The 18,699-nt window shown below is 52.1% G+C and overlaps 7 protein-coding genes across 7 annotated transcripts; 3 read left to right on the top strand and 4 right to left on the bottom strand.

The window, feature by feature from the left end:
• Positions 1-555: 555 nt before the first annotated feature.
• NCS54_00015900 (S5A-REDUCTASE domain-containing protein) lies at positions 556-1,576 on the bottom strand (the record flags this gene model as incomplete). Its single annotated transcript, XM_053145815.1, has 3 exons — positions 556-1,122; positions 1,235-1,438; positions 1,493-1,576. 3 exons carry the CDS (start codon positions 1,574-1,576, stop codon positions 556-558), a joined length of 855 nt encoding a protein of 284 aa, XP_053001790.1.
• A 3,911-nt stretch (positions 1,577-5,487) lies between these two features.
• Positions 5,488-6,741, top strand: NCS54_00015800 (Hypothetical protein; the record flags this gene model as incomplete). Its single annotated transcript, XM_053145814.1, has 2 exons — positions 5,488-5,979; positions 6,028-6,741. 2 exons carry the CDS (start codon positions 5,488-5,490, stop codon positions 6,739-6,741), a joined length of 1,206 nt encoding a protein of 401 aa, XP_053001789.1.
• Positions 6,742-6,978: 237 nt separating this feature from the next.
• On the bottom strand, positions 6,979-8,037 carry NCS54_00015700 (WLM domain-containing protein; the record flags this gene model as incomplete). The annotated part of the gene is made up of 1 exon (XM_053145813.1): positions 6,979-8,037. The coding sequence occupies one exon, from the start codon at positions 8,035-8,037 to the stop codon at positions 6,979-6,981; it is 1,059 nt and encodes a 352-aa protein (XP_053001788.1).
• Positions 8,038-8,490: 453 nt separating this feature from the next.
• NCS54_00015600 (Hypothetical protein) lies at positions 8,491-9,339 on the bottom strand (the record flags this gene model as incomplete). Its single annotated transcript, XM_053145812.1, has 1 exon — positions 8,491-9,339. One exon carries the CDS (start codon positions 9,337-9,339, stop codon positions 8,491-8,493), a length of 849 nt encoding a protein of 282 aa, XP_053001787.1.
• A 558-nt stretch (positions 9,340-9,897) lies between these two features.
• On the bottom strand, positions 9,898-12,289 carry NCS54_00015500 (Hypothetical protein; the record flags this gene model as incomplete). The annotated part of the gene is made up of 9 exons (XM_053145811.1): positions 9,898-10,169; positions 10,222-10,595; positions 10,648-10,754; positions 10,805-11,220; positions 11,271-11,337; positions 11,391-11,432; positions 11,481-11,651; positions 11,704-12,140; positions 12,190-12,289. 9 exons carry the CDS (start codon positions 12,287-12,289, stop codon positions 9,898-9,900), a joined length of 1,986 nt encoding a protein of 661 aa, XP_053001786.1.
• Positions 12,290-12,867: 578 nt separating this feature from the next.
• NCS54_00015400 (Hypothetical protein) lies at positions 12,868-16,140 on the top strand (the record flags this gene model as incomplete). The annotated part of the gene is made up of 2 exons (XM_053145810.1): positions 12,868-15,619; positions 15,671-16,140. The coding sequence occupies 2 exons, from the start codon at positions 12,868-12,870 to the stop codon at positions 16,138-16,140; spliced, it is 3,222 nt and encodes a 1,073-aa protein (XP_053001785.1).
• Positions 16,141-16,977: 837 nt separating this feature from the next.
• Positions 16,978-18,636, top strand: NCS54_00015300 (Hypothetical protein; the record flags this gene model as incomplete). Its single annotated transcript, XM_053145809.1, has 3 exons — positions 16,978-17,177; positions 17,227-17,665; positions 17,719-18,636. Exons 1-3 carry the CDS (start codon positions 16,984-16,986, stop codon positions 18,634-18,636), a joined length of 1,551 nt encoding a protein of 516 aa, XP_053001784.1. The 5' UTR covers positions 16,978-16,983.
• Positions 18,637-18,699: the final 63 nt, after the last annotated feature.

The raw sequence follows: 18,699 nt of genomic DNA, 5'->3' as shown, positions 1-18,699 counted from the left end.
TAGAAATCTCCTTCGCTAATGAGATTGATTCCCCTGTACCCCAGATTTCTGGGGTAATTCGGCCAGATTCTGGAGCGCCCTGAAGGAGTCGGGGGTGGGCGCTTGAGGGGCCGTGGTCCGTGCCAAGAAACCGTTCGGCAGTTGGAGTCGGCAACGGGAGCACTTCTCTCTTTTCTCGGACATTTCACCGTGAACTTCATGCAATATTCCTCTGGGGCCCCGGACGTTGCTCTGATATGGCAAGACGTGGCTTGCTAGTGGCAATGCCTTGGCCTAAACAGCTCCATTATACCCCAGTTGATGACACTCATAACTCAGCATCGTCGTGATGCCCAGAGTATCGTCCCAGATTCATAGTTGACACACCATCATCGCCACATTAACTCTTCGGCTGTTGCAGTCGGCTGCTATTCATATCGTCGAGTACAGTTCTAACTCGTCTATACACTTGATGCCATTTACCTCCTTTTGGCCAGTCTACCTTGAATCTAATCCTGTCATACAGTTACAGTACACTTCGTCTATCTCTCATCCGTCGTCCCCTTGTCCTCGTCTTCACCACACCCCTGGAATCACTGCCCACTTCTTTCCCACCTTGTCCTCCCCAAACCTCTCCAAGTACCAATGCTTCCCCCTCACCGCCCGCGGCAACATGGCAAATATCTCGTTGATGAGGAACGCCCTCGCTGGAGCGCACCCCCATCCGGCTGCCATCCAGAACCCAGCCCACTCCACCCATTCGCACAGGTAATGCGGGTACAGCATATACCTAAACAAACCCGCCTGCGGGATCTGATAGTGCTTCTCCACGCTCACCTTTCCCTGGTCGCGCCGAGCCTGTTGGGCCTCCCGTCGGCGGATCTCTCGGAGTTCCTCGTCGTGAAAGAAGTTGCCCGACAGTCCAAGATAGAAGATGAGGATACCAGCCGAGAACTGAAGGATGGATGACTGCGATGCCCATGCTTCCTCAGTGGTAGGGCCATAGGCAGCAAGCCAGGAGCCTAGACAGGTGGCGTTGAAGATCTGGAAGCTGACCCCAAGCAGCCACACCGCGATGTGAAGTGGTGACATGGATGGTTGGAGATAGGGGAACATGACGGCGCGGTAAGAGTAGTGGATTACCTGCGTGTTGTGTTAGCTATCCCCTCACAAGGCGCGCCACTGCACGATCCCGAGGTCCCAAGCTAGTTTCGGCTCCCCCTAACGGCAACGGCAACGAGCACGGGAAACTTACGAACAAACCCGCAAGCACCTTGTTCTGCCAAGGCAAATCATCGATGCCGTGCTGCTCAGGAAGGGTCTTCATGAGGTACGCCAACGTCAGGAAACCTGGGGCCTCCATGGTCAACCAGCCTATGCGGCCTGGGAGGTTCAGGCGGCTGGCCACCGATGTCTTGCCCATGCCATACCATTTGGTGAGCCATTGGATCGAGCCAACCTATGGGTACTGTCAGAACATGTACGGCGCAGTAGCACGTGCTGTGCCACTCACAATCGGATAAGAGATTTGCCAGATTTTGAGGATGAGGTCGTAGTGCTCCCGGGTGGGTGGTAACCACCCTTCAACGATGGCCATGTTGGCAATCAATGGAAAGCGACACACTGCAGCTGTACAAGAAACAAAAGTATTGGTACAGAATGCAGACGCCTTGAAGTTGCTAGGTCAAGAAATTCCAGCTGATGAGAAATGTGTTTTGTGGTCAATGACACTGTAATCTTTCGTCAAAGCATCCATGATGTCAACCGACTGGCTGCTGGGCGACGTCTATTTTGACGACTGTCACCGCCTGCCTGATTTAGCAGAAGAGTCGGGTGCTGTATGATCGTCAAGCTGCTCGCTCGTTGCAAGAGTTTTTCATTGATTAGATGAAATCTATCAGTTTGATCTTGATAATTATCCGAATTGTTGGTCGATATGAAGTGAAATGTGGTGGTGATCACCTTGCATATGGACGCAGATCCCTTCCTTCAATCACACGACCTCACCCTGCTGTCAGAACTTCACAACCTTTTTTCACCATGTGTAACTGATCGAATTAATCCTTTTCTCGTATTGTAGGCTTTTTATATCAATGTTTCCTATCATATCTTTTTCGGCCTGTGATATGAGCTCGATTTTCGGTATCATATGCGTATCTCAAGATAGAAGCTTCGCTCAGCACGAGTCTGCACCCAATGTGGAAACACTTCTTCGTTTGACTTATTCTCCTTTTCGAGAACTACATTTGAGGTTTAGTGAAGAGATCCATGATTATTCTTATGTGCTAATATTATCGTACGCGTCCACCCACAGGGGTCACTTCCCAGACTCGGTCCTTGGCGTTAAACGTGAACGTATCTGCATCGTTTCAAGCGAAGTGGTCTTCCTCTTTGGCCATATGGTTTTGTTACAGCCCATCTTCCTTAGTTCTTATATTCTCGCAGGCAGGTCGAATAGTGGCGAGATCTTGGTCCATCCTTTCAAGCTGCTTGTTGCCGCAAACAAGGACCAGTAGCCGGTGTAGTTCATCGGCAGCGGATCACACTCGGCCATCCTCAAACGATCTGTGCTGGGTCGAAGCGAAGTCTATGGTACCTTCTTGTTTCCCCAAGGTTCTCTTGGTAGCTCATCGTTGTGGCAGTTTACCACTTCAGCATTGCCGGCGAAATAGTGATGAGATCAATGATCCAGGCCCAGTCCGCTATTCTTCCAGTCAAGGCCAGAATCCCCGGGTGTTAACATGTGTGCCGTGCAACTATATATAAGGACACCTTGGACACCGACCAACAGTGTTTTCTTCTCTCATAAGACCCCCAACTTCGAAAGCAGCACGGAAGCACTGCTAGCATATATCCGATCGTGTTAGTCTAAATATCCCGGAGAAGAACTAAAGGGGGGCCTATGAGGACGAGGCCGGAAGGGAATCTAAGCATATCTCGCTTAGGTGCACTTTGCAGTCATAAACCCGATATTACAAGCCCATGCTTCCCGGTCTCGAGTTAGAGATTCTTCTGAACAAGAAGGACCGCGGCGGCCCCTCTTCGCCTTTGAGGACAAGTGCCTTGGCTGCAAAGGGCGAAGGGTGAAAAGAAGCCCAAGCGACATGATTCTCAAAGCCTGATGAGGTCACAGTGAATGAAGAAGCGGAAAAAGGAGTAAGAGATGACTTGCGAGAGAAAAAGTGCCGCTCTTCGTGTCAAGGGATGAGTGCCTTGGGATGGCATGATGAAAAGTGGAAAGAGACGCATGTGATCCGATGATCCAAGTCGGTCCAACTTTGGCGATCTTCGCCTGCAAAGGCCTTTGGGTGTAGGGTCAGATCGCAGAGCAGAACGCAGAAGAGGAGAGTTCCACTACCGAAGGATGTCATCAGACTGGTATATCATATCAGGCTGGTATATATACATGTTGGCAATTGCTTCTTGGCAGCTGGGTAGCTTTCATGCACGAGGACCAAGTCTCAACATCGTGCAAGAAGCGGTGCCTCATCTAACCCGTGAATGAAAAGGTGGGAGCTTTCTTGGTGTTTCGCCATGAGGCAGGGGAGCATTCCTCCAAGGCACGCACTTCTTAGAATGACATGCTTGAGGAAGACTTCGTAGTCCAGCAGCGTGCTGTGGGGTCGATGAAAGGATCGTCATCTTTCTATAGATGCGGTGGGATTCATGATCCCCGAATCAGCATACCACAAGTTGAGAACAGTCTAGAAAGCTCCAGGGAATAAGGGGGAGTGCGTCAGGTATATATACATAGGAATGAAACAGGGTATAAAAGCAGATATTACTCCTGTGGATGCGGCCGGAGTGACGAGGGAGAGGAGAACTGAGGAAGGGAAGAAGAATATTGGAGGCGACACGGTGAATTTATACTTATGGGTAGAGTGATTTAAGCATGGATTGTGAGTAATAATATGGCTTTTGGGTCGCCACTTGCGTCCTGTGTGCTTCATCATTCACTCGTCCAACAAGGTGAGCAAGCTACAGTCGTCAGGAGAAGGAATATGGCCGTTTGCCTAGAGACAAGCAAAGGTATCGACAGAGTATACAGGATTTGGGTTTTGCTTCATTGACAAGCATGGTTCTTGAAAGGATTCCAACATGATGCCATCAGTTGCTTCATGGAAGGACAGCTGCCACTGTTCAGTTGATGTGATGTTGGCTGACATCAGCATTTACTAAACCCCCCACCGCATTGCCTGATGGCATAAGAAGACTCGTTGGCGAGGGCGAAGGATGTGATTGATGTTTGACGGGTGGTGGAAGCGAGTTTGCCAAATGATGTGTACAATGCAGCTTCTCCCTACCCTGAGTAGCCAACTTTGAAGGAAGAGGGCAAATATCTAGACAACGGAGACGTACAAGACCATGGTGACATTTCCCCGTCGCTTTGAGGTTTTCTGGAAAGTGAGCGAGTTCTTGGATGCGTACCTTTTGCCATGTTCTGGCAATTCACTGCATGGAAGGATACAGAGGCACGAGCAAGCCATCACTTTAAGCCCACTCAGATTTCATGCTGCACACCACATCCAAACGCTGCTGGCCTGACAAAACAACTGGAATAGAGCAAAAGAGGACGACTACAGAAAATGCACAAAAATGCAAAAAGAAATGCCTGTGTATCACAGGTGGCTGGATCTCTCCCGCCGGGAATTGAACCCGGGTCTCAAGCGTGACAAGCTTGCATACTGACCACTATACTACGGAAGATGACAGACGTTGAGCGCCTGTTGTAGTAGGGGGGTTGTGACTGGGAAGGTGATTCAAAAGATTATATAGCCCACTGGTTGTCAGGGTGGTTAGTGCCTTGCTATCACCAACTGACTTCTTGGATGTCCTATCGAGGATGTTGGAGGTCGAAATTCTTTCTTATACTCTATTTAATATAAATTAGATATTTGCTTCCATATCAAACTTTTATCATTCTACATCTGCATCTCTCGGTACAACCATCCGGCGTCCATAGCTTGAACCTTGAACTTTGTGGATCTCGGTCACTTACACCGAACTTCGGCATGTGAACGGCCGACATATCATCCTCGAGCACGAATTCTTGACGAAAAGAACTACAATTGGGATGAATTCTAGCCTATAGATTCAACTGTTATAGAAGCACATTATTAATCCTTCATGCAAGCCATATACCCCAAAGCAAGACATGGCTCTCTGCCAGTTGCTCAGAGCTCCAAGGTCCATTGCGGGGTAGCTTTCTGTACCTTCCAGCTTGGACCCTCTGTTGCAACAAGTCTCCAGGACAGAGTCTCCAACAAGAGAGCTCGAACGAGCATGGCGCCGAAGCATCCGCTGATGAAGATGGCACATTTGGCTTGCCCCGCTCGTTGCTGAGTCGGAGTTGTCTCCTACGCCCTACGTACGGATCTCAATCTGCCACCTTACGTAGAAGGGCAGGTGGCCATTGTGGGTATGGTTACTTGACTCACCTGATGTCTGCTTGACCACTCTTCAACCTCGCATCTCTCTCTCTTCCAACGTCAGGTCAGCGATTGTATAATGGCTACAGCTTCTACTATCCGTCTGGGCACTGCCTCTCCGGGCACGCAGGAGTCTACGCCTGCCACCATCGCCCTCATCGACTCCATCGCCCAGCGTGCGGCAGCTTCCAACATCGACATCCTCCTCCTCCCCGAGGCCTTCATCGGCGGGTATCCCCGCGGGAGCAGCTTTGGCTGCGAGATCGGAAACCGTAGCCAGGCCGGCCGCGACGAGTTTGTCCGCTACTTTGAGCAGGCCATTGACCTCGGCGACACTGTGGGACCGGGTGGTGGAGGCGCGGGTGTCAAGTGGGCGAAGAGGCAGCTCGGAGGGGATGACGATCAGGTCCGTGGAGATGGCTCGCGTGAGGAGCTTGAGCGGATTGCGAGAGATACTGGTGTCTTTATCGTTGTTGGATGTGTCGAGAAGGCTGGTGGAAGTCTGTATTGCTCTGTCGTCTACATCTGCCCCAAGGAGGGCATGCTAGGCAAGCGCCGCAAGGTGCTCCCTGTAAGTTGTCCCACGATGGTATCGTAGATCCTTACTTACACTCGGTAGACCGGATCGGAGCGCCTTATCTGGGCCCAGGCTTCCCCGAGCACCCTCCAAGCCGTCACCACCATCATCCGCGGCGTTCGCATCAACCTCGCTGCTGCCATCTGCTGGGAGAACTACATGCCTCTTCTGCGCCAGAGTCTCTACGCCCAGAACATCAACCTGTATCTCGCCCCCACCGCTGATAACCGCGATGCCTGGCTTGGTTTGATGCGCACTGTTGGTGTTGAGGGACGCTGCTTCGTTGTCAGCAGCAACATGTGCATTCCCAAGACCGGAGGCGAGACCAATGGCTCTGCGCCGCCTACTACAAGGGGAAGAAGGAATTCGACCCTCACTGAAGATGGCTTCGAGATTGCACTGCCAAAGTCGCCCACACGCCGCCGCCGCAAGTCTGTCTTTGACGAAGATGGTAACGAGATTGTCCTCTGCTGCGATGAGGATGGCGAGACTCCCGCTCCTCTCTCGACATCGAGTCGTTCCCAGACCCGCAAGACCGAGTTCCTCTCGCGTGGCGGTTCCTCGATCGTTTCTCCGTTTGGCGACGTCATTGCTGGGCCGCAGTGGGAGGACCCTGACGGTTTGATCTATGCTGATGTCGATTTCCGTGACTGTATCAGGGGCCGTCTGGATCTTGATGCTGCTGGAAGCTACTCGAGGAACGACGCTTTCAAGTTCAGTGTTGAAGGCTTGAATCTGGATCCTCTGCCATATTGAGAGACGTTATAGGATAGTTTTTGTATACCAGATTGTATAATGCCATATTACGACTGATCTATATCACATTGTTTGTCGTGGTGTCTCATACCCCAGACGGTCTGGTAATCTCAAATATTAATTATCTAATGTCATGTTACGCTTGCTATCCAATGCTATGCACTCAGGAATATCCCATGCTTCTATAGTATGTCCGGTACCGTTTCCATCAACGCCAGTTCAGTCATGAAAGGACCTTCACTTTGAATCATCACCAGGTGGTGTATGCCGTCGTGTCTTTTCAGCCGCCTCCAACACCTTTCTTTCAGCTTCAACCTCCTTTCGTTGTCTCTCCAGCGCCGCCTGCGCAAGAACCTCCCTCCGGCTTAGACCCGCGGTTGTAGCATTGCTAACTCCGCCTAGGACGAATTCTCCTCCTGTCCAGCCTCCGTGATCTTCCTCAAACTCCTCCTCATCCACGCCTGAGATGGTGTATCTCGATGTCTCTCCGATAGTGTGCCCTCCCGACTTCCAATCTGCCGCCTGAACCTCTCGCTCGATTTGGTGACACAGATCCCAGAAGTTACGATCGTGAGGTCCGTGAACGTTATGCGCTAGCTCGTGACAAAGAGTCTTGCGGATGGTCTTGTAGTCGCGATATCCATCGTGGGCATCCGTCCGAAGTCGTAGTTCAATCACCTCGCCCTGGTTGCGATTCAATCCAAGAATTCGGCTTGTGCCTTCGTGTGTTGTTTGTGTATGCGACAGAGGTTCCATCTCTGTCAAGAGTCCAACGGTAAACTTGTGCTTCTTCATCGCAGCGCGGATGCCTGGGTCCTCCTTGAGTCGCAGGAGCAGCTTTTGGCTGCGGTCGGGATTCGGGAGTCCTTGTAGAGGTCGGACTTGGAGGAAAGTGTATTGCGAATCCTCAGCAGTCTTGCGCGCAGGCGCATGTCTTGCTCTGCTGCGCTGGGCCATGCGCGCGGCGTTGCGCTTTGCAACACGCTCAGCCATGTCCTGAATCTGCTGTACTTCGGCCGCGGGAGCACCCATGAGAGTCAGGGGCTTGCCCTTGAGGTCTAGGAGCGGCATGTCGGGGTTCTTGAGTGGGAATTTGAGAAGCGGACATTTCGGGGCGAGGATCTTTTGGTTTGCGACAGGGATGTCGAGGCTGGCTTCGATTTCGTGAAAGAGGTCGGTGACGGTAGCGTCTTCGGGGAAGGAGAGGTCGTAGGTGACTTGGCGGTGCTTTACGGAGAGGGTGAGCCATGCAGACTCGGAGGTGGAGGCGTCGTCTGCCATGGGGGAGTCGGCCATTGTGGTGATGGGTGGCGATGGAGGGGTTGGTGTTGTGATGGTGAGATTAGATTGGGACGTTGAGATAATAGATTCGGTCTGTATGTTGTTGAGATTGAGTTCTAGCAGATAAGATGATAAGGAGGCAGAGAGATTGAATAAATATGTATTCACATCCAGCCAGGTTAAAGGTAGAAGTTATTCCTACTATGGTGTTCGGCCAAGTTCGGCGTTGCTTTGTAATACGTCACTGCCACTGCCTGGAAACCCCGAGACACCAGCCTCACCACGCTCACGATGACAACCACCAACGGAGATAGCGATCCGACTATTCGCGATGAGAATTGGCCGATAAACCCGACAAATATGATCAATTACTGGCTTGGTCATGCTATGAAAGCCTTTTTTTCCGACTTGGAGATGATGATACAAGAAAAAGGGATATCATGGAACACCAAAGATTAACAAAGACAATTATCGCGATACCCTGCTCACCCTGCTTCGCTGCGAATCATCCCAGCGCATCGGCGCATGGTTCTCGGCCTCTATCTCGCTCAATGCCGTCTCAATCTCTTCCATTTCGGCCATATCTTCGTCTTCCGCCCTCAGCTGGCTGGGGTCACGCATCGCGGCCGCCCTCACCTCGATGAGCCTGTTGATCTCTGCAAGAATGGCATCACTCTCGGCGAGGTGTCTGTTGCGCTCTGCGAGCGTGACATGCTCCGAGTCGCCGTCGTTGCGCATCGTGATCTTGAGGCTGTATAGCTTGCGGAGGAGTGCGGACGCTTCTTCTATGTCGCCCACCCAGGGCTTCTCGACAGTTGGGCCGCTCTCTTCAACAATGTCGCGCTCTGCGGCTTCAAGTTCGGACCTGTTGTCGCTGTAGTAGAAGTCTTTGAGCTGCTGGCAAAACGCTCCAAATTCTTGGGCGTCCTGCTCGTTGGCAGTGACCTCTGTCGTCCTAGTGCGCGTGCTGGTAGCATCTTCACCAGCCTTTGTGCCTGCGCCTTCATCATCGTCCTTTGGCGGCTTAAGATCGTCAAAATTGTACACGATCCACGCCGCCATAAAGAGGATGACGATGCCGGACGCGACGCCAAAGATGATCTTTTCCGTGTCGCGGCTGCCAGCCTTGCTCTGGGCCGCGTGTTGGATGAGGATGGCATCGTCCGAGATGTTGTAGCTGCTGTTGAACTTGCCCGGGATGGCTACCAGCTTGGCTGGGAGATAGCCGATGCCCCATTCCTCGGTGCTCCGGTTCATGAGCTCAACCCAGAGGGTTGTGTTGGTTGTGTAGTAGTTGAGGCCATCCCAGGACTTCATGATGCCGGTTGGAAAGAGGTGAGTTGAGATGGATTGTCAAAGGTGGTATTGAAGTCTCAAGTGAAGACAAAATGCAAAATACCCTCTCTCATGATAAAAGAACTACTCACAGAATGTGTTGGTGGGCTAGGCAAACTGGAGAGCCGCCCTCGGCTGTGCTACGAGAAGCCCCCCTCTCACACCAACAAGGCTGTCATGAAGGCATATCCCGTCGACACACCCACGCCCCCGGGAAGCCTAGAACCTTGGCGATAGCAATTTCCACAGCCGCCCGCATCCTGCAGGCGTTTCTTTTCAGCCCTGGAACTGAACCAATAGTCCAGACCTGCAGACATTGCAGACACTGCCTCGTTTGTGTGCAAGTCCGACACCCTTGAGGGGTAACAAGACTATTGCAATATCTCCCTTGCCGCGAGGCAACGAGGCTTGAAAGTGCAAGCATGGACTAGGAGAGGTACGTAGAGATACAATGGCTTGATACAAGTTGATACATTGACGCTGAACTATCCAATAGAACCCCCGGTCCCTTTCCCTGCATGCATCTAGCTAGCCCTACAGCTACATGAAGCCATCCTCCGCAGCTCTCGGGTTGAGGACGTGTGATTCGTTGAGGAGCGGCTCCTCAGGCTCCCCGTACTCTGCCCTCTGAGTCGGCGTGAGCTGGATGCTCGCGCGGTCCTTTGTGACTGTGATTTCGAGATCCATGTCTAGCTGGTACCATCCTGACGAGCTGCCGACCGCCTTCCACTGGTTGGGCCTTGGTTGCGGGAGCTGAAAGTCCCACTCCTTGGCTTCCCTCTTGCCTGCTCCGATGCGCTGGATTGTCCTGCCTGATTGTGGTGTTAGTGCTATCACAGGTGTGATGGGGCTATTGAAACTTACCTGGCGTTTCGTGCAGGTTTGTCGGCGGCTCGTTGGCATGCTCGCCAATGTAATCCCAAGTGTCAAAGACGACTGTAAGCCGGCTCGCAGGGTTCATGCGCTTGGGCAGTTTCCTGACGATGCGCTGCTTGACGTAGAGTTCGTTCTCGATGAGGTCGCCCTTTAGTACGAGCCACTTGATGTTGTTCTTGGCCCGCGCCTTTCCGTCATGAGTGTCCAGATACCGCTGCTCGGGCTCGTGGGAAAAGTTTGCAAAGGGCTCTGCGAGGACGACACCGATGTGGCAGGGGCTTTGATGGCAGATGGGGGCTTGACGGTATTCGCCGCCGCTGCTGAGGCCCATTACAACACCTCCTCGGGCTACGGCAGACCAACTGAAATAGGTCAGTAAGTGAACTTTTGCTCAAGATTCAGGATCAAGCATACCTCTCCTTTTCGGGCCAGTAGAAGCCGACATCACGGCTCCTTGCAAAGTGTTCGACGCAGTCCCGAAGGTATTTGCTTCCGGAGAAGCCGCCTGAGAGGAAGATGGCCTGAAAATGGATTAGAAGCTGTTTCTCGCAGATAGAGTTGGTTGTCTTACCTTGGCCTTCATGTGTTTGTTCTCGACTGCTGAGAGTTGGCCCTCAATGAGACGTAGAATCTCAGGAACAGACTCCCGGAACATGATCTCAAGATCAGCACTCGAGATGAGCAACTGCCCATCACGAATTCCTCGTGCAGCATCGTTCCTGTTGCCGAAGCCGTGAGGTAGGTTGAGAACTTTAATGTCTCCAGCCTGGCCGCGGGCCTTGCGTCCCTCAAACTCGTGCTTGATAAGCTGGAACTCTTTGAGGATGGACTGAAGACCTGTGCTCAAGACGACTTGGCCGCCGCTCTGATCTTGATCTCGGGCTTCAAGGACGCCTGGGGCTAGAGCGTCGTACTCGGCACCTAGTTTGGCGGGGAGGTATTCGAAGAGGAAATACCTGTCGATGCAGGTAGCACCGCATTTGCCGCCTGGGACATATTGTTAACACTTGGTGATACTGGCTGGGACAAAGACTTACCACTTGGACGGGTCACCTTCTTGGGCTGGAAGGGACTCAGACTTTGCACGTAGTAGGAGACCAGATCCTAAACAGTACGGTAAGAATACGCATCTCTCAACGTTTGGGTGTTATACTTACGACTGTGCCGCCACCTGCGTCGACAACCACGAAACATTCTCCCTACACAACGTTAGCAGTTGACCCAGTGCCTAGGAAGTAAGCACAAACCTCTCGAATATCCATGATGCCTTCGCTCTGGGCAGCTTCCAGCGTGTACTGCGCACACGCTTCAGGTTCTGTCGTCAGGCGGGAAGTACCGAGCTTGCTGTCTCTGAATCCATATTTGAACGCGGCATGTACTGCCTTGAAGGTCATGCTCCTTGCCCTCTCATCCCATTCCTGTATTCTAATTAGTCATTGCAATTGAATGGCAGTTTCGCTGATAACTTACCGCTGGGTGCGTTACGACGATATCAATGGGAAAGTCCTTGAGTTGACCTGGCGGAAGGTTCTTCTCGACGGAATCGTGCGCCGCCTTGGCTACCTCGAAGAGATAGTCTCTAGTAACATCATACGGACCCTTTGTAACATGGATTGGAAGCCGAGTACCATTCTCAATAGCCTCACGCAAGATGCGATCATACTTGACGGCGCACTTGAGCTTCTTCAGGGCGTCGAGCGTCTTTGGTTCCGGCAGCTCCAGCTTGGGCTGCCGGATGACGTACATGTTGTTCTCAATGTCCCATCCCCACCTCTGGCCGTGTTCAGGCGAGTATGTGTAGAGAGAGGGGACTTTGTCCTGGATGTAATCGGAAGCCCAGGCGCTGACGACTTGGATGTCTCTGAGTCTTGGTGGACTTGTTCCGTTTACAAGAGCCCAGGCGACGCCTAGAGAGTTAACGCCTGGAGAATTACAGTGGGAATCGGGGATACTCACCAGTAAATGTTGTCCCAAAGTCGAAGCAAAAGATGAAGCGAGGCGCCTCGCCTGTGGTGCCCTCGATGGGGATGTCGGGGCCAAGATCAAACTCATCCATTGGGGCGTCAGGTTGAGGGTTGACTCTTTCCTGAAAGACAAGTTCTTACGAAAAAGATGGCACGAAAGGTTGTATTTCTTTTCAATCAAGGATCCGAGATGATTAATGGCAGGAGGATATAAACGGGCTGCCATGCTAGGTAGCTTGCGTTGGGTGTGAGGCTTGGTAATTAGTGGGCGTCTACCTAGACATGTATCTTTTAGGCTCTCGAGCTGGTGCGCCTTCTCACACCTCCACCTCCACCACAACCCGACACGCGGGATGAGGTTGAAAACAGGCGCCGGGGGCTGAGAGTGGCAATGTCGTCGACACATTTCTCGGGGTGCATTTCTTATCGGACAAGGGGTGCTTCTGCCTGCTTGTGCGGCGGCAGCTAGACGCAGCCTCCATGGAGAGCCTACCAGGGCTGTGACAGGCTCAGCCCGCTGCCCGTCTCGGTTCAAGGCTGTCTCGTCTTGTCTCGACTTGACTTGCAGCTAGTAGAGGGGAAGCTAGAGTTCTTTTGTTCATCATCGCGGCTCTCTCTTTTGGCAAACCCAGTTTGATGTCAAGTCATTGCTCTTCTCTCCTCTTTCACCATGCCCTCCAAGCACCGAGACGAGTCCAAGCCCAGCCGGCGCTGGAGCAAGCTCAAGGACAAGTTCACCAATAGAGGGGAACCTCAGGTCGAAGAAGTCGCCGCCCCCGAGCTGCCTGATACTCCAATTCACAACCAATACGCGACTCAGAAGCGTGACGCTGCTCGTCGGCAAGCAGAGCTTGGCTTCACCTCGACTGATAATCTATCGGGTCGAGCAACACCGAGCACTACATATTGGAGCAGCGCAACTGCGACTCCTTCAGTCGAGTCCCCGCAACGAAATCCAGACGGCTCGGCTCCGGGCACACAATCCGCATCGCCCTACAGGTCTCGCATTGAGAGCGGATCTATCTGGAAGAACGAGCACGAGATAGACGGCCAACCAGTCACACAACCATCCTCCGAAATTTCTCGAGGGACGTTGACTCAGAGTCCTCCTCAGGTCACATCAACTCATAGTGATGCCCCGAGGCTTATGGTTGAGCTTCCCTCGGAGCGCATGATAGACACCGAGCCGATTGAGATGCCAGTGGAAGAACCGACTTCAACAGAAACAAGTCAAGAGCCAGAAGAAGTGATGCGAAGCCAGACAGGAAACACCAATGGGCGAGATTCGCCTCGTGCGACTCGACACCGCAATGAGTCTTACTCCGAACGAACAGGCGGGCTCCCATCATCGCCTGACCAGCACAAGGCAGGTCCTTCGCAACCTCCAATGGATACGGCTCGAGCAGCTGCCGCCCTCGCCTTTCAATCTCAAACTTCTAGTGCCACGCAGAGAAGACCTGTTGGTTCAACTACTGGTAACCCTCCCTATCCGACTGTCCAGAACGATACGGTTCCTCTCCAACTTGTTCCACTAAGAGGAACAAGCGTGAGACCAGAAGTCGTTCGTTCAGATGCTGTTCGGTCAGAGGTGGCTCAGTCTGATGGTGTTCGGCCTGAAGCCATTCGGTCTGTCCGGTCTGAGGCTGTTCGTTCAGATACTGTTCGTTCAAATGCTCTTCGGTCTGAGGCTGCCCGATCGGAGGTTGCTCGATCAGAAGCTGCCCGGTCAGAAGCTGTTCGTTCAGATACTGTTCGGTCAGAGGTTGCTCGGTCCGAGGCTGCCAGGTCTGAAGCTGCCCGGTCTGGAGCTGCTCGATCAGAGGCTGCTCGGGCAGAGGCTGCTCGACCAGATCCTCCCATCAACGAAGACCACATTCCTGACGAACGTGATCGGAGATCGGACCCTGTAAGGGAAACGGATCCTTTCAACTATATACTCGATGACGACGACGATAACGACGACGATCAATGGTCACATCAGTCTACGGAACAGCACGTGGAGTCTGAAGAGCGCCGAGGTTCTGGCCTTCGTGACAGATTCCGCAGAAATGGAGGAATCCAAAAACAGCATCAAACACTCCACAAGGCTGCTACTCAAAATTCGAACCTAGACGACTGGTCCAGGAAGCTCAAGGCGTTCCAAAAGCAACACAAGGTTCCAAAGGACCCCTATGTCGACCAACTCGGTACAGTGTTGCAGTGGGCAAACAAGGAGCTCGAAAGGCGCAAACAAGCAGTCGAGACCAAAGATCAACAGATCAAGAGTTATACTGGCTCTGTCGAGAAGTTGAAGGATGAGATTGCGAGACTCAATTCAATGGTTGATGCTCGAAATCGCCAAATCCATCAAATGCAGGATGACTGGACCAAGGCTGAAAATGCCAGACGAACAGCTGTGGCAGAACGCGACAGTATGCAGACTCAAGTCCGCGGCCTCAAGGATACTCTCAAATCTACACAGAAGAAACTTGAGGCATCCGAGCAGGACTACCAGACCGCCGTGGGTGAGCGAAACACTGCCCAACAGGAGTCGGCAATGTACCAAAACCACTACGAGCAGACGACAACTGAACTACAAAAAGCGAATTCTAACTTGAATCGCGTGGTTGGAGAGAGGAACAAAGCTCGAACAGAATGCAATCAGTACTGGGAGACTGCTCAGCAGAAGGATTTGGAGCTGGAGAATGCCCTTAAGATCAACAAGCAACTTGATCACAGCCTCACAACGACCACCAACGAGAGGGATGCCTACAAGCAGAGCAGTGATACAGCACTTGCTCGCTGCTTGGAGCTCGAGAAGGAAAAGAAGGACGAGATTGCCAAAATGCAGGCAATCTATTCTCGCCAAATTAGCACTCTCAATGAGAATTCCAAGAAGAAGCAGGAGGAGCTCGAGGGCACCATTACCGACATGGCATTGAGCCATCAAAGAGTCGTTGAGGAGATGACGGCCGAGCATGAAGCCGAAATTGCTCGACGAGACGCTGAAGCCAAGAACCTTGAGGAGAGATTCAGAGCCAAGTTGAGGGCTGATACGACTAAGCTTCAAAACGAGTTGACGGCGGCGCACAAGCGCATGGCGAGCTACAGTAACATGGACGACTACGTGGCTACGCCAGATGATGAGTTCAGGAGCAACTTCTTGCACATTGCTCAACGCATCAACAACCTCAACTACTGGGTTCCACGTCCAAACAACTACTTATTCGACCCTGAGCTTGATCCTGACAACTTCTTGACCAGGAACGCTGAGCAGGGAGGTCGAAATTGGCCCAAGTTTGTACGCCACGTTTGCTGGAGAATCATCATGCGAGGCTTCTTTGACCGGCCTTTCGGATTTGGTGCCCTTGGATGTCAGGGAAGCGATGGCTTCGATGCCATGGATCACTTATTCCAGGTCTGGGCTATTCCCGACCCTAAAGGTACGTTCTGCAAAGTGCATGTTTTTTGGTCTGATACTCATGCGATTATAGGTTCACGGGGACTCATCCTGCCCAACACCAAGGAAATGAATTCCTGGCGCGCTGACTTCTTTGGGAAACTCCTCAAGAAATGGCGGCAGGGCTCAGCCTCGGACGACTACTACCTGAGGTTCTTCCAGGCCAATGTTCAGCTGGTGACAAACGACCTGCTAGCCTCTCTACAGCGGGCGAGCGGCAACCGGCTAGACCCCCAAGCTAGCGGCGAGATCGCCGAGTTTGTCGAGGGCCTGGGCACTCTGGCGCTCGAGATGGCCTCACAACGGGCCCAGATCTACCTAGACTCGTGCGAGCATGGTGAGAGTGCAAACGTAGACAGGTTCAAGGATGAGGCGGGCATGGGTACTACGGTTGATCTCATGATTCAACCGTGTATTCGTAGGGTGGGTGATGGGCGGAATGACTTTAGGGCTGAGAGGGTTATTGTCAAGGGGGATTTTGTGTCGGTCAAGGCGGGATACTGAGTAATTTCTGCATAGGTTGTTTATTTCTAACTGTAGATTAATGGATTTATTATACTTGACTCTACACTCTTGATGGTATCCAACTCGTCCAATACTTGAAGGGCATCATATTCATTGCCGCAACTCTCCGGTCTCGGCTTCAATGACCAAGACCATACCCAAGACATACCGAAACTCCCTTACACCACCCGCTGACAAAACCCCAGTCTCTGTTTGCCCGTCCCGCGTCTAGTGGCTTGCTGCGGCTGAAAGGGCTTAACGGAGGGCATTCCCCTAGCTTAGCTTCTCCCCCACGTCAACTCAGCCCTCCCGCAATCCTTCGACCCCAGGCTGCACACACCCTTGCATGGGGTGCATTTTCAACCCTTGTCAAAGGGAAACTAATATGCGGCTTGGTATCACGAGACGTGCATTGGCTCTTAAGAACGCCTCTCGGCTCATGGGCGCGTCGCGAGGTGCATTAGTTACCATCACATCGGCGGGCCGCTGCGTGCCGGAAAGAATCAGGCTGTGGAACTCACAACTGTGATAGGCAGATTTTCAGACGAAATATTGTAGCATGTCTGCAGGCAGGTCTTTGTCACACAGCCTGCTTTTTCTTGTATCTTGATGTACTGGTCGAGAGGTACTTGGAGTGACTTGGGAGTTTTGGACATGGGGGGTGGAAATTGTAGAAAGCAGGCTGAGTGAGGAGGCGGATGCAGCAAGGTGCGATGGTAGGCACTCGAGAGAGAGCGGCTCAAGGGATTGAATGGCCTTGGGGAAGAAATATCGACAAAAAGGTCAAGTCCTAAGCTTTTCTGCTGAAACTCTCCCTCCAAGACCCCCAAAGCCTTCTCAAACATGCAGAACAAGACTCTTTGGAATTTATCTCCCGAGCCTCTCCCCGAGGGAGACGTCGTGGGAGCTGTGTTTGTTACGATATGGCTCTTTGCTACTGGTTTCTTTATCTGGGCCTTCTTTTGGCTGTTGCATAGGCCGAAGGAGCTTTGGAAGGAATTCAATACTATCCTCTACGGCACAGCTTTTCTCTGCTTGTAAGTCTGCTCTTTCTCTTGAGGGTTACAATTGTCTAACTGGTGTTAGCTGGTACTTTATCGTCGTCATTGACAGATGGCTACATTTCGACCAACGCTCCGTCGTCTTCGGCTACATCCTCCTCGCCCCGTTCTGGGAAGCCTTCCACCTCGCCTCGACCATCCTCCTGATCTGGGGAACATACGCCATCCTCTGGCGAGAGATAAAAGCCAACTCTGAGCGCCGCAACTGGTGGTGGGTATCCGCCAAATTCGGGCTCTTTTTGGTATTCATGGTGTCATTCTTTCAATGGCTGCTGGGTTTTTCTCTAGCTGTTGTTTGGATGAGGTTTTATAGCTTGAACATCATTGCTGATGTTTCGGACAAGTGGACGCATTTCGAACTTGCTACTACGGGCTTGGTTTTTGGGTTTTGTCTCATGATTTTTGCTGCTGCGACGGATGCTATCATCTTGAGGGCTGTTAAAATTGATGGAGAACGGCAAAAGGTTTGTGGATTTTATCCCTTGATCTGATATACAAGACGTTAACATGGATATAGTATCACAATGTGTTCTACGGCGCCACGATTCTTCTCCTTATCCGCTCTATACTTCAATTCGCCGTCGTTATCCGAACCTACATGCCTGGTAACACCCGTCAAGACACGCTCCTCTTCAAAGACGTCTCCGAAGGTCTGCTTAGTGTGCTCTACTTTTCAGTAATGGCCTGGCTCGCCTGGGATATCACGTCCGGCAAGGTTCAAGAGCATGCTGTCACGAGGCCTGTAAAGGGTGAAGTCCGCAAATACATCCTCAAAGAACTCAACAACGGTACATCACACGGACGAACTTTGGCTCCTCCCTTCCGTGAGGTGCTTGACAAGACGGAACTAAATCTTGATAAAGTTCTTGAAATGTCGTTTGAGACTCTTAACACGCCGAGGGAAGAACAGCGGAAACTTGCGAGACAGTATATTCGCTTCTTGCGCAACAAGTTTGGCACGCTCAACCCGAGGGAGGGGAGGTTCTTCAGTAGCATTGAGAACCGCAACATCTCGGCCATCACCAACTTTACTGAGAGTGCCTTTGGGAACCTTGGTCGGAGATCTGCGGGCGGCGGCGGTACGTCGCCAGCCTCGACCCTCAACGGATCTCGCACTCAGCGATACGCTAGACAGCCGTCCAACCCGAGACTATCGCCCATTCATGACGATTTTCCTCTGGAGAACGTACGGAGAACAAGGCCAAGCTCGAGGTCGACCTACACTCAAGTCCCTCAATCCGATACTCAATCTATCAACACGATGCCCCTCTTCCCGCCTCCGGCTAGAAACTATGGTCCAGAGTCTGGATCACTGTCTCCTCAACCGACTGGTACGCGACCAGCTGTTCGGCCGATGGGTGGACCGCCGTACCCCTTGACGAACCCCTATAATGCTTACAACCCCGTCCCTGGGCATGAACGGGATATGGCCTGATTACAAATTGCGCAGTTGTATTTTAGATTGTTTACTAGTAAAATGTACGGTTTTATGTATCTA

Source organism: Fusarium falciforme, chromosome 1 (assembly GCF_026873545.1).
Source record: "Fusarium falciforme chromosome 1, complete sequence".
Taxonomy (NCBI): Eukaryota; Fungi; Ascomycota; class Sordariomycetes; order Hypocreales; family Nectriaceae; genus Fusarium; species Fusarium falciforme.
This window is presented reverse-complemented; position numbering and strand designations above follow the sequence as displayed.